The 14,922-nt window shown below is 40.4% G+C and overlaps 1 protein-coding gene across 1 annotated transcript in view; it reads left to right on the forward strand.

Annotated features, from left to right (window-relative positions):
• Positions 1-2,970, forward strand: part of USP32 (ubiquitin specific peptidase 32) — an 80,934-nt gene extending 77,964 nt beyond the window's left edge. The window contains exons 33-34 of the mRNA XM_059829268.1: positions 255-347; positions 883-2,970. Of these exons, the coding sequence (XP_059685251.1) occupies positions 255-347; positions 883-1,056 (267 nt within the window). The 3' untranslated portion in view covers positions 1,057-2,970. The remainder of the gene's footprint in view (positions 1-254; positions 348-882) is intronic.
• Positions 2,971-14,922: the final 11,952 nt, after the last annotated feature.

A 14,922-nucleotide genomic window follows, 5' to 3' on the forward strand; every position in this document is an offset into this window, starting at 1 on the left:
GTAGGGAGAAGGAGAGCAAAGTAGAGCCATTGTCAGCAAAATAAATTTGCCATAAAACTGAGTACAACTGAAAAGTGCATCTCTGCATAATGTTTTTTCTGCTTGAGTATATAAGCTTAGTCAGCTCCAGATGTATAGATTGTCATGAACCATTGTCAGTCACTTAAAGATTGTGAATTTGTGAATCATTCATTCTGTGAATTCTGAGTTTTGATGTTTGATCCAGAATTTATTTTCTTCTTCATTTTCTTCAGTGCCATTCAGGAATTATGGGAGGGGGTCATTATGTCACTTATGCCAAAAACCCGAACAACAAGTGGTACTGCTACAATGACAGTAGCTGTAAGGTAAATCATTTACTTTTGTAGCATATAATTTTCATCTTTGTTACCTAGAGCCAAAGAGATTTACATTTGGTGAGAACTGTTCTTTGAAATCACGAGCATCTCAAAAGTTGCGTTGGATAAATGCTGAGGTTGTTAACTGAAATTGTACATGAGATTTTTTCAAGTTAACATCTGTTCATCAGCTGCTACCATGGTTAAGGAAAGATGCTTATTTTATACAAAGATGGAAAAATTACTAAAAATGGAAGTCCAAGAATATTTTTTCATGATGCTAGCAGTTTTGTATTCAATTACTGAATAATTATGTTCTGATATTTCTAAGTATTCGCATTTATCACTGTAAAATTTGTCATACTTTACAAGTAAATAATGGAGCCTGATAACTATAATAAAGGAGAAAGAAAATGTGATTCTTCTTGTTGTAAACAGCCAGTGAAAAATACTGTTTCTAGGGCAATTACGTGTATTTTAAGTTCAGTGACAGTAGCACAATTGCCCCGTTGCGTATTTCAGAACATGTTTTTCTCTTTTGCAGGAATTGCATCCCGATGAAATCGACACCGACTCTGCCTACATTCTTTTCTATGAGCAGCAGGGGGTAGACTATGCACAATTTCTGCCAAAGATAGACGGCAAAAAGATGGCAGACACAAGCAGCATGGATGAAGATTTTGAGTCAGATTATAAGAAGTACTGTGTTTTACAGTAAGCAGATGATCTTCCATGGACTGTTCTGAGAATGTGAGGGATAACATCCTGAAACTTACATTTGGCGAAAATGTTATTGAAACAGATAACCTAAGTGTAGTTATTGTACCCTGTGATCTGAAAGCACAAGAAGAAAACCCTAATTAAATAGCAGTTAATATAAGGATAGTATTGTTTTGTTCTGTTATCTCACTACATGCTCTAAACATTTCTGATGTTAGACATCAGGCTGAGACTGCCATTGGCCTTTAAATAAAATGGTTTGACAAAAGCCAACTAGGACCAAATAAGAGCTAAATTAAATAGTCCAAATAGGAGCTAAACAAAGTAGTGTAGAGTTTACCAACTGTTCTAACAAACCCCTAAGGCTCTCTTTATGTTTAAGATAATGGGGAAAAAAAAATTGTAGTGTTGTCTTTGGACAACATGATATTGCTACCTCCTTTTTCCTGCAGTTTTATTGCATTTTATTGGCAAAACAGGGAAAGCAAGAGAATGAAAAGTGCACAAATTTAAAGAATTATCATCAAGAGTAGAAGAAGTTTCCAGTTTTGCCACCGCTCGTGTGTCAGTTGCTTTCTTTCTGTATGTTGGGAGCACAACCAAATCATAATTTGAGAAGAGATTAATTTCTAGACTTGAATGGTTTATTGTAGTTGTGTTTTCTCCGCGTGTTGGCTGTGCAGATCAACATGTTTCAGGAATGGCTTTTCTGCCTGAAGAGTGCTAGCTCAAACTTTTGAAATGCCTGAAGAAGAAACTTCAGGTTGAAGAGTAGTTGTGATTACACGCATGGTGTCTTAAAATGTGCACATTGCACAAAATGTTCCCAGCTTTTGGAAGGAAACATGCTTGAGGTTATGTTTCATGACTGGTGTTGCTTTTAAATTTGCACTTTTAAAAACCCGTATAATTAAATTCAAAAACATAGTTTGTTTTTGTTGTTGTAAGGGCTCTGGAGTGAATGGCTGTGAATTATCCACTGTGTATTTCAAACAAATAAGAAGCTGTGGCTGTCAGGTAGCTATCGTAGCATTCATGGATGGTGGGTTTTTTTATTGGTTTCATAATTTAATGGAGTTTCTTTTTTTCAAAATTTGGTTGCCTTTTCAAACTTTCTTTTTTGGTACAGGTTATGCATATATTTGCAATTAAACCAGAATTGCTTTCCATGCCCTTGCAACAAGCTCTTGTAAGTCAACGGGCTTATTGCATGAAGGAAAGCATGACTGAGTCTTAGCAGAGACTGGAAAAAAGATGGTTATTTTTTGAGTAGGCATTTCTTTAAGCAGTTTCAGTGTTAAATTATTTGCATATCTGAATGAAGATAAAAGTTTCATTCTTTTGGCCTTTTGTTCTTCAACTGAGTCTAAGGAGCTTACTAATTTTGTCGTATGTCATCTTCCAAATTCTTTAGAATTTGTCTCTTCACTAACAAAATTGATACTTACACGGTTGATCTCTGAAATAAATGTTTGGATTCGTTTTAATGTGTTTTACAAGAATGCCAAACCTACCAGTAAGTTTATAATTTCCAGAAAGATCTGAGTTTTATCTGTTTAAGAAATTATGTCAGCTGATCTTGCTGTCTTCACTCAGGCAAAAACCTCCCTGCCTTTGTTGGAGGTCGTGCCTCTTTGAGAACAGCAGATCAGTTCCAAAAGAAGTATTGTCTTTCTTGTGAAGTGTTGCTCCCTATCCTATATGGTCTTTTATCTTAAAAGTGGTATAAACATTGAGACTGAAGAAAAGCAAATATGACTTGTGAATTTCTAGATTAGAAGCTTTTTCAATACCCATTTGTCTACTCCTCCCTACACAAACTCCATGGAAAGTGAAAGATTTTCAACTGATTTACTTTAAAATGTTTTATTTAAGCAGGTAGCACAATCTACTAATGTTATTTGATCTTCTGTGTTTGTTACATTGGTTGTAATTAATTTTTTAAATTAAATTAATTCATGAATTAGTAGTAAATTTATTAAGTTAACTATTAACTACATTCACTTTGTAAATTATTGTATAAAACTTATTGACAATGCACTGACTTTAGAAAGATGTTAATGTACATAAATACCTTGTAAATAAAATAGTGTTGATGTACTGGAATATGAGCTGTATTAAAAAAAAAGGTATCGGTAATTGTATATGGAGTGAACCTGTTTATCTGTAACTATATTATTCAAACAAATTAAATACTGTGGATGCAGATGAAGTGTCACTTCTTGTCAGATAATTTTTAATAGGTGTTTTCCTGCTTTGAAGTTCCTGTACTGTTTTCATTTAGCTTAAATGGATTTGTCAATCCAAAAGACTGAAATGTGTGAGTAAGCATACAGCAATTCTTTGTGGTTTGTCCAGCATAGCACTTAATTCTAAGTACCAAGATATTTCAACTCTTCTAAGTTTTGTTTTTAAGTTATTTTAGTTTTCCTTTTAAGAACATTTTGTTCCATTTTTTAGAATTCGTCCTTTAATCCTGTTTAAAATGTGTGCCTGTGTACATGAGTGAGTGAGACTTTTTCTTCTTTCAAGTCTGAAGAACTAGTGCACTGAACTGCATTAATTCAGTGGTTCTCACATTTTTCTGTGGTGTAATTTTGATAGATCTGAAATGAGATCAGTGATGACTTAGAAGCACAGTGGCTGCACATGGAATCCCTTCTCACCTACCCTTGAGAATCCTTCTGCAGGTTATTGAAGTAGAGAGAAAAATTAAATGTCTTTTTAAATATTTAATTGCTTAATTTTTGTATGTGTACTTGGACAATTAAAATTAGAGCTGTAATAATTTTATTCCAGTTTCTCATGCTGCGGTAAATAAGGCTTCTTTTGAGTTTAACAAAAAAGTAGGTAAAAAAAGGCTTTGCTTCAAAATGTTCCAGAAAGAATGGGATTATAAGAAAATCATGCAGTGACTTCCATCATTGGAGGGTCTGATAGGCAGTTTTGAGATAAATCTTTTAATGGCATGTGCTGAATTTTTGCTTTCAGCTGGACCTGGGGCAGCGCAACGGTGCTCGCAGCCCCGCGGCGGCAGCACTCCCCGCCTTGTCTGCTTTGCCACAGGAACCCGAATTCGCGTTCCACAACGCTCTCTCATGAAAAAACTTATTTTTAACCCGTTAAAATGAGAAAATAAACCAAAGTTGATTTGCAGTGGGAATCATCTGCATATTGCTTATTAGCACAAGGTTTTGGCTCACCAGAGGGAACAATTCCTGAAGTTAAAATTTTTCATGTTATAATAGAATCTGAAGTAAATGACACTTAGTAATTCTGCGTGTTAGCATTTGTTCAATTGTTCTTGTATAATTGATCAATAGGCATCTTGGGTCAAGCAGAATATCCATTTCCATCAGATGGAAACAGCTCTCTCAACATACGATTCATACAAAAGACATAGAAGCAAAAGGAAAGATGCAAGTTAAAAAGTAAATATAGCTTACAATAACAGGACAAGAAATAATGTGTCTGTACTGCTTCAGTGTCGATGCCTGGGCGTCTGCAGATAGCAGTTTGCATAGGTGGAGAATAGAATGGCCTCATTCGCCAGCAAAGGAAATTCTTTCCTGTGGAAGAGTGACATGCTGTAGCACAGGCAGTCATCGTTTCCTCTGGTGGTGTTTTGTAACCTGTTAAGTCTGTAAAGTCTCAGGATAACTTGGGCTGGAAAACAGGAGGTCATGGGCTCCATCTAACTGTTGAAAGTACGCCTCCGTTTACGTATTGTAGCAGTTCCCTGCATTGTGGCTGTGGTCAATACAGAGGGCGATGTGTTCGGTTCCATTTTATTCTTCCTTACAAGCTGTGGCAAATGTGCCACTAGGTTTCTTTTCTTTAAGAAGGGAAAAAACTTGAAGCCATCCTGAAGCCCACTTTCTAGTACTGCCTGCAGAAATAAGATGGGGTTTTATGTAAACAGAGACTAACAATGGCTTTTTAGGAAGATACGCTTCATGATGAATCCAAATAATGGCCTCAAGTTGCACCAGGGGAGGTTCAGGCTGGATATTAGGAAAAATTTCTTTACTGAGGGAGTGGTGAAGCCCTGGAACAGGCTGCCCAGGGAGGTGGTGGAGTCACCATCACTGGAGGTGTCCAAGGAACGTGTGGACATGGCACTGTGGGACATGGTTTAGTGGGCACGGTGGGGTTGGGTTGATGGTTGGACTTGATGATCTTACAGGTCTTTTCCAACCTTGAGGATTCTGTGAACTGTGAGGTTAATGCTACTGGCAAAAAGTCCTGGGAAAATTTTGCACAGGATACAACCTGAGTTTACAAACTCTACTGGAAGTCTGGCTCATTTGATATGTTACTGCTAGAGGAAGCACTTCCCTGCACGGGTCAGATCATAACACCGAAATTTAAAAAGGAAAGGAAGAAAGAGAATATTTGAGAAAATATTTGGGCTTTTTACTCAAAGTTGAATATAAGATTTCCTCTAGAATCTTTTCCATTCATGATGCATGTGTGTGTTTGATAGTATTTTAATGTATGCCAGTGTATTTTAGATGTATCCTACTGCTAGGTTTCAGTTGATGCAAGACCTGAGGTTAACAAAGTGGAAAGTCAAAGGCGAAAATCTTTCATTTGGTCTCTGGGGGGGAAAAAACTCTGAGACAAAGGTGCCGGAGTAAGAGGTCAGAATTGATCTTGCTGTTGCTTGGACATGTGCACTTGCAGGTGGATTGCAGTTTAGTAGAAAATAAAACTTCAGAAGGTGAATCCAGTTGTCAGTTCATGGGATTCCTGAAAAGAAAGGGAACGGTAACTCCAGTAACTCTGATAAGCAGACTGTACCTGAACTATGTTTTCATCTGAAACTCTTCTACTGTTTACAAAAGGTAAGTCTGCTTGCTATTTTCTCAGTTGAATCCCTTGTTCAGTACTGCTGTTAATAGTAATGACACTTACTCTTAGAAAGCAATAAATTTCAACAGTGAAATGATCCCTTACGTACATGAAAGTCTTGCTCTTGGAAGTGGTGCCTTTGAAACAAGGATCTGAAGGTACTTTATGTACAGTCTTGGCGTGCTCATGCTTCTGCATCTATGAGTGTTTGCTCATGTATTTTCTGCTTGATTGTATATAGTGTTGAGACATTTCCTCTGAGCAGATGCTGACGATGAGAGACTTACTGCAATCACAGTCGTGCTTTTTTCCAAAAAGGAAGTAAATCTATTAGAGTTGGCAACTGGACCAAAGTCCACAGTAAGCTGGTCTAGCAGGAGTCACATATCCCTTGGGGTTGTTTGGCTTTTTTTTTTTTTTTTTTTTTGCATGGTTCCAAAAACAGTGTGGTTACGTTTAGCTGGAAATGAACTATTGTTCTTACTTTATGGCCCTTGAAGATGCTAAATGGGTATTCAACCAAGGATTAGCATGCATCAGTATCACCAAGGATGATGCCAGAGAAGCTAGTGTTTTTGGAAATGAAGCCATCTCTTGCTATACTTATCAGCTGCACTTGGAGCATTTGTGCAGCATTAAATGATGACACTTGCTCAATGCAGTCGTCTTTACTGCCTAGCGATAAATTTTCAGAGCATTCACAGTGGTCATTCTTCACAAGTGTGGTAATTCCACAGTGTCGTTTGAGTCATTTGTGCATTTTCAATATTGAAAATTTAATTTGAATCAAAAAATATCTATAGTTGTTCCTATCATGAATTTCCTCTGTTAATGCTTTTAGGTATTGAAAATGCAATTTAAAAAACCTAAAAATTCTAATTACCAAAGATGTTCATACGTGCTGTTTTCAGCAGTAAAGCTTTTATTGATTCAGAAGTGTACCAAAGGCCATTAAATAGATGAAGGGATCATATCACTGCCAAAAAACTGCAGCCATTTTCTGCTGTTGAATGCCTTTTACTTCCCAGATCAAAACTGTACACGTCTCAGACGAGGACTCTGAAATTAGCAGAGCCCATTTTGTACGATAGGAGCAGTTGTGAAATGAGCTGTGCTGGAATTCTGCCCATGTACCTTCACGTGTGTCTGAAGTGCTAAGAATACGTGGCCTACACTTGGAGGTGGTTAGGTAGCCTTCCGTGAAACCTTGAGTAAAGTCCATCAACCCAATGGCTTTTGGTCCTTCTCCTGGGAGGGAGGGGGAAAGACGCAGCAGGAAAAGTACCTTCTCATACAAAAAAATCTTCTTTCCCCCAGCGTGACGGGAAGCACGCATGCACCAGCTCCTGCCAATGCCCTGCTACCAAAAGGAGTTGACCGCTGTCTCTTCCCCTTAAATCTTGAAAGCCCAACTCCTGAAGTATTTTTCATCTTCATCCTATTGTTTGCATCTGTGGTGGAAGTTGCTGGTTATGGCGGCGGTGTATCCTCCTGTTCCCTGCACTCCCTGTGGTTGGCACAGCAGGTTGTGTTGCTGCTTTTCTCTGTGTCATCGATTTATCCGTTATCTACAGACCACGGCCACCAAGTGTCCTGGGAAAGCGCACGGTCCGCGGGCACAGCTGCCTGGCTGGCCGAGGGCCCATAGGATCAGCGTCTGTATTAATTGCAGCTTTTGTTACCCTTATTCCCTTCAGTCCAGTAAACTGAAGCAAGAAGTTAGTAAAATGCAGTCATCCATGCTTGCTGATTTATCGTTTCAGGAAAATAAAAACCTGACAGAAGCTTGGAAGATTGTGCCTCTTGTTTGGGACAAGCCTCCAACTTCCTTCTTCATGTGTAGAAGATTTCCTGTTTGTGAAAATTAAAAGTAATGTTTGATAAGGTCCCTTGAGCAAAATCATCCACGAACTAGAAAATATATTAAGGATACTTCTGGATTTAATAGAAATCAAAATTTTCTGAGCATATTTGTAGAATCTAGAGATGCTGCTCTCGCTGATGGGTGCTCACTTCACGAGTCTCAGTAGCTCACAGAGAAACTAAAACAGATGGGTGACATCCCGGCTGTTTTATTATATAGACACACAAACTCAAGATTCTTGGGGTTTGGGGATTAAATAATGTTTATCATTGAGACAGACTTTATCAGTTTTCCTAGTTTTTGCAATTTAGTTCTTTTGTCTGGGCCACCAAAACTGGTAGGCTCTGAGGAAAGGTAACGGGGCAGGACGTCGGGGTGTCCGTAGGATGTGGCATAGGCTCACGTGATTGTTTGCCTAAAGGCATAGTTGAAAGATACTGGAAAATCAAGTTTAGTCTTTTATTTAGATTTCATGAAAAGTGGCTTCAAGACTGAAAATCGCAAGGAAGATTTCTATTAATTTGTTAAACTGCAGTTAATTGTTGTGCTTTAACACAATCGGTTGCTGGCGGCATTTGCATCTCGCATGGCTGCGTGGCGGTGATGCCCCCAGATCAGGCATGGGGATAAAACCAACCCAAGCTGCTTTCCTGTGTTTATTCAAGTCTGTGGGAAGTGCAGAGACAACAAAAGTGTGTGTGGGTGTGGATACTAATTTTAAGACTAAAACAAGATAAATAAACAAGTATGTAAAGAACATCCATTTGTACAAGAGCACATCCAGCAGGCGCTCTCTGTTAATTGTTAACGTAGAATACAAATGAGGAAAAATAATGGCAAAATACAACTTTCTTTTGTATTTAGGATCATTCCAGACAGATCTCTAACACTTAAATGCTTCCTTTCGATGGATTTGAAGCTGCCATCCTACTGCGTGTTTCCAGTCTGATGACCACCACGTAGGCTTCCATCGAAGTCACTACTTCCCTCCCTGCCAGCGACTGGGGCCAGACGCAGGGACCACGCGGTTTCAAGGAGCGGCGTGGGGTTCTTCCAGCGAGTAGCGCTGTGTGGTACCTAACAGCAGTCTGAAAACTCTCAGATTCTAACATTCTCCTTAGTCTTTAGACACAAACCATCACCTCAGTGCTGGTTCCAGCCATTCATGTCTCATCACTACAAAATTGTAAAAACAGAGCTAAGGCAGCTGAATCTCCTGTCCCACGTTACCTGACTTACTGAACCTCGTCTTCTCACTTTTAACGCTGTATTTAAAAACCGTGACCGCAGAGCGAACAGATGTCCCTAGGTGGGTCACACGCTGCTTTTGTTTATCAGAGTTCATGTAGTTCCATCCCCTGCAAAAAAAATAAATACAGCAGCAGATGCCTCACAGCCTTTGTTAAAGTGTTTGTCTGAGCTCTGAAAATATAGGACTCCTTGTACTCAGTTAAGCAATATTATTTATCTTAAGGACTGCTGAATTTTTTTTCAGCATTAGATTTTTATTGGGTGCAAGGTACAAATGAGACAGCTCATAGAGCTCTTGGGTGAACTGACTGTGCTGTCTGGTTTTTGGAAATTATATCTCCAAACTGCTCTGCACACTACCACTTCCAACATTTCTCAGTAAGTTGTTCCCCAGTTCTGCGTAACATGCTAAAATAACGCGCTTCTCCCTTTCCCAGACAGTGGGAAGCCTGGGCAGCTTACCAAGGCAGATTTCATTTTCCCTCGTCAAAGGAACAGATACATTTCCCTTTTACTCAAACCGAAGGGATCAGGGGTTTTTTTTAACACTGCCTTTTCCACAGAGTGTAACACAGACTTAATATAAATGAAATGATGGCGTGGTGTATAATTCTGCATAGAACTATGGCATTGTAAAATAATTCAGGTTGGAAGGAGCTTCAAGAGTTGATCCAGTCCAGCCTTCTGCTCACAGCAGTGTCGTCACTGAATTTGGGCATGCCCTCAGGCTTGCAGGTACAGTTGATTTAAAAAAAAAAAAAAAAGTTGAATTAAGATATTTTCTCTTCTTAAATACCTTCTTTTTACTTTGGTTTGTCAGTATTCTGGTTATCCAGTCAGGTCATCTTATCTAGACTTTCAGATCTTGTCTGCAGATACGTATCTTCTTCTTACTGACTCTTCTATAGCTTTTTATTTCCTCAAATTATCTTGCCACTTATATTGTCTTTACACCACCTATTTGAGGGTTTTTTGGTCAAACTGAGGTAGAAAACGGGAACTAAACTGACAAGTAAATTGGAAAGGTGGTGGATTATGTGCTGGCTATGTTTGGAGTCAAAGAAATAGTTTGAGGCAACAGGCTTAAGTCAATCTTAACATCAGAGAGAAGTTTGGCCGCGTATTTCAGTAGCTCTGGGTACATGGGTGATCTCGTTTAAAATTTGCTGAAATATGATCTAGAAAGCACAGCATTCATCTAAACCTTCCTTGTGTTTAGCATACAATGGTTGAGATGGTTTGCAGATTAAAAATTGTCCCTTCATTAATGCAGCATTTTGATGGAGAAAATATTTATATGTATTATAAATAAACCTTGGCCTCCCAATGAGAAACCGCAGGAAAACCGAAGAGCGCGTGTTAGTTAACTGGGTAACAACAAAGGAAAGCTGCTGCTTCGGAGCCAGAAACAGGATCCAACACCACCAGTGGCAAATTAAGAAAGCTTTACAAATGATGTTTGTGTTGCGATGTTTGGAGTAACGAGACAATGCAAGGAACAGTGTGATTACAGAGATCTGGCCCTTACATTGTTAGACAGATCCCTCCTCCAAAGCGCTCCGTTGACATTTTGACAGCAGTCCCCGTGCACCGCTGTGGGTGCCAGGGCCACGCCGGAGGGTACCAAGGGGAGAGCGAAGTACACGGGGTTTGTGCATGAAGGCTTGCCCGAGGTAGGGAGGAAGAGCTCAGCAATGGGGGTTGAATGAGCATACACTGATGCGATGCAGCCTCAAAGTAAACTAAAGATTAGGACGGCAAGCTCGGCAGGAGCCGGCGGAGTGTCCTGCCAGTGAGGAAGGCCAAGAGCAGCCGGAGCCTCGTTAGCAGGAGCCGAGCCAGCAGATTGAGGGAAGCGATTATCCCTCTCCACTCCGCGCTCGTCAGGCCACATCTAGAGGACAGCGTCTGCTTCCCCGAGCCCCCTCCGGGCCAGGACAGACAAGGAGGTAACTGCAAAGATGCCGCCAGCCTCTTTGGTGGTGCAAGGCAGGAGGACGGAGGCCACAGACAGAAATTCAAGTGAGAGCAGTTCTGACCCGATACAAGGAGAAACTTGTTCGCCCAGAGGGCAGTGCAGCGGGGGACAGGCTGACACAGCGGCTGTGAACCTCTGTCCCTGGAGGTTTCCAAGAACCGCCTGGATAAACCCTCGGCTGCCAGCTCTGGCTGCACGCCGGCCCTGCTCTGAGCAGGAGGTCGGACTAGAGACCTCCGGGGGCCCTTCCAGCCTGTGTTCTCCTAGGATTTGAACTCCCTTCCGAACTCACAAGGGCAGAACTGGCTGAATTTTTAAGCCCTGATGTTCAGATGTTCATGCAGCAATTTGTTCATGGCTCAATGCTTCATCTAGATCACAGAATCACTACTGTTGGAAAAGACCTTGGTAAGACCATCAAGTCCAACCACCAACCCAACCCCACCGTGCCCACTAACCCATGTCCCGCAGTGCCACATCTGCACGTTCCTTGAACCCCTCCGGTGATGGTGACCCCACCACCTCCCTGGGCAGCCTCTGCCAGTGCTTCACCACTCCCTCAGTAATGGAGTTTTTCTTTTGTGATCCACCAGCACACCGAACAGAAAGTTAGATGATATTTTCCTTTTCACATGGAGACTTTTTAATCAAAGCCATTCACATTGTATCAGCGTGCTGCTTCAAGGGGCAGGAAAGGATTCCACACAGGAAGACCCAAATGATGCTCATTGACCGTTAGCGCACGCTCATGTTTATGACCTCTCTCACAAGCAAGTGAATTGTAATTTTCTTGCCGTGTGGTCTTGCCTTTTTATCTTCAGTTCTGATTATAAAAATGTTCCTGTTTAAAAGACTTACGCAAGGGAATAAATCTGTGGGCCCGCAGCATCTTAGAGCATAGGCAGCCCCAGTATTTAACTTGTAACAAAGACAATTTTAGTGGAAGGTTTTTGATAAAGAGTTGGCAGCACATCAGAGGACCAATTTGACCATGAGATGTGAACAAAGATGTCACACTGGGTGTTTAAACTTCTTACCTTTCCCTCTAATTATATTTCTTTAAATGGTTATGAATGAAATATAAGCTAGAACACGATTGCCTTTAGAGTATATGGTATTTTCAAATAGTGACTCAATTGAAGTAGGCATTCAGTTTTACTTTTAGCATAATCCAGAGATTTGACTGCTTAACGAGGCACGAGGCAAACTAGCAGCACTTTAAAGTAGTAAGAATTAAGAGTGACCTGAGGAATTATTAGCTTTTAGCACAAAATCTTTAGGGATAAGAAGTTTGGACTGTTGTTTAACCTATTTGATGTAACTGGGACAAAAATGCTAGCTATATTTTGGCTTTTTTGTGTGGGTGGCAGGCAGGCTAACACAGCCAAAGACAGGTTGGGTGTGAAGAAGAGTAGAGTTCAAATAAATAAATGAAATATAGTAAGAGTTGATTAAAGGAAGGTAAGGGACAGAGCACAGATGTGCCTATCCCCTCCTGATGTATTTCACTCTCAGCTGGGTTTGGTCTTGCTTCCTTTAACTGCTAGGCTTTGATATTCCAGGGTAGCAACCAGACGCCTGCTTTACCCAGGCTTTTGTGTTCAAGGCAGCATTGACCCTTTGTCTAACAAGTGCTCGGGCAGGTTATAAATCTGTAACATTGCACTTCACCTTTTGTGTCTTGCTTAATGACCTTTTAAAAATAAATGCAGAATAGCTGAAGGAAACAGTATCAGCGATGGAAAAGCTGACACGTACGCAACCTGAGCTCTGATTTTTCAGATCGCTCCAGTCTGTTAAACAAAACTTCTTTTTCTTTGCTCTGTGCTTAAAAAAAAAAAAAAGAGGAAAAAGGGGGACAGGGGAGTGTTTTCTTAGCTGGGTTCTCTGTCTTATAATTCAGCTGTACACCACTTACTGGAAAAATGCTGCACAGAGTTACCAACCTACAGAAAGAGGCTACAGTCATTCAAATATGAAAATAGATTCTTTGCACAAATATCTGCTATGTTGCTTTTAGAAGTCTGTGGAAAGCTGTTGCTTTAAGGGGCTCTTGCAAGAGCCATTGGAAATGGCATTGTGTGTTTCTCTTGCACAAAAATGATCATTTAAGATTCTCATCAGGCTCTTTTTCTGTTTCCCACGGGACTAAATTTAATGTATGTAGCCTTGATATGAAAAAATATGTATGATAACTGTTATCTGAATTCATGAAAATATATACTATTCCAGAGGAATGTCGTACTATAAAATGTTCTCCATCTGAATGAACGGAAAACTGAAGTTTCCCACCATTTCAAACAGGTACAATAATTTATTTTGGTGATGAGTATTTTGGATTCATGTGTACAATGGTAAAACACTGACATTAATTTCTTCTGTTTATGTATTTTGCTTAAAATAAAAGATTACTCCAGAGGAAGGTATTTGAGGAAGACTACTTGCAGAGAGAGGCCAGATTTATTTTGGCTGGCTGTTCTGGCCTGTCAGCTAGAGAACAACCCGCACAGTTCACGGAGACCTTCAGCCTGCTTACAGTTCCCTTTACCACGACGACTTCTAATGTAGAATACGTGCCCTAGCTGAACTGACTTAGGCTGACAATCCCTTGCGAGCTGTACCAAATATTTTCCAGCAGTTTTACTACTTAGATTCCCCAAATAATTGGAATACCAAAACCAGAGTGTGTTATGGGCAAGTCACTTGTCCTATTTGTATTTTTTCCACGTCCACAGTTGTACGCCCTGGCTCAGAGTGAAGAGATTCAGAGTGAAACAGTTCTCAAGTGTCCTCACAGCCTTTATTTCTGCCAGGGTTCTTCAAATGGTTGGTGCCATCTATTCTCACAGCTTAACTGAAAGCCTTGTGATTCGCACGTGTTTTTCCTCAAAGCCACAGCACTCTGATAAACGTTATAAGGTCAGTCTGAAAAATGTATTCAATACTTTAACTTGCCACAGCACACGATGCACTTGCTAGCGGGGTGACAGTAAAGCTTCGCAGGAGTTCATACCCTTCGTACCCTACATGGCTGTGTTAACTTCTCGGTGCTGTGCTTTACCCTATATGGGACTTTATTTCTTTTGTTAGGGCCCTAATTTAATTTTTATTTCAGAATATTAGTATTTTCGTCTAGTCTTTACAGTGTTGTGCTGGGGAGACCCTCATGTATCAGGTTATTCCCTGGCTGTGCGCTTCAGTCTATCAGCTTTGGACCTTTGGCCTTTGCATAGATGACCCTGCCAGGGTTACAAATTGATGCCATAAACCACTTTGATCTAATTTGTAAAAACATACCCTGCTTTAACAAATCGTGTTCCAGATAGATTTGGGTTAAAGCGGTGGTGATGCCTTGAGCCCAAATGCCTGACTCTGAAACATGACCAGCGGAGAGCAGCTTTCTAGGGAAGTGGTGGTCTGGGGGGAGCAGTGCCGTTCGGCGTGATTTACAAAGCTGTCTTTGGATTCCTTGCTGTTCCGCTGGTCTCTGGCAGAGGTGCTAGGAACCCGCCTTCAGAGTCCAGTAGTGTACTGCATACTGGTAAAAAAGTCAAATTCCATCCCAATAATGTCCCACTAGCTGCGAGTGTTTGGATTCCCTGCCTTCTGCCCCAGTGAAGACTGAAATTTAAATATGAACTTAAAATAATTTCTAATGGAAATTGTTACAGATCATTAAAAAAAAAAAATTGCTATTATAATCGGTTTTGTAGAGGACAATTTTTTCCAGGTTGGCTCACTATTAATCTTCATCTTTTTGAACACAAATTTGATTTGGGTCAATTTTTGCCCCACTTCCCCAACTCGCTGTCCCAGAATATCTTGCGGAGACCCAATGAATTGATAATTGAAGAACACACATTACTGTATCATGACATGACACGCAGGAGCAGCGGGCTGGGTTTGTGGAATGCTGC

Source organism: Gavia stellata, chromosome 25, assembly GCF_030936135.1.
Source record: "Gavia stellata isolate bGavSte3 chromosome 25, bGavSte3.hap2, whole genome shotgun sequence".
NCBI lineage: Eukaryota > Metazoa > Chordata > Aves > Gaviiformes > Gaviidae > Gavia > Gavia stellata.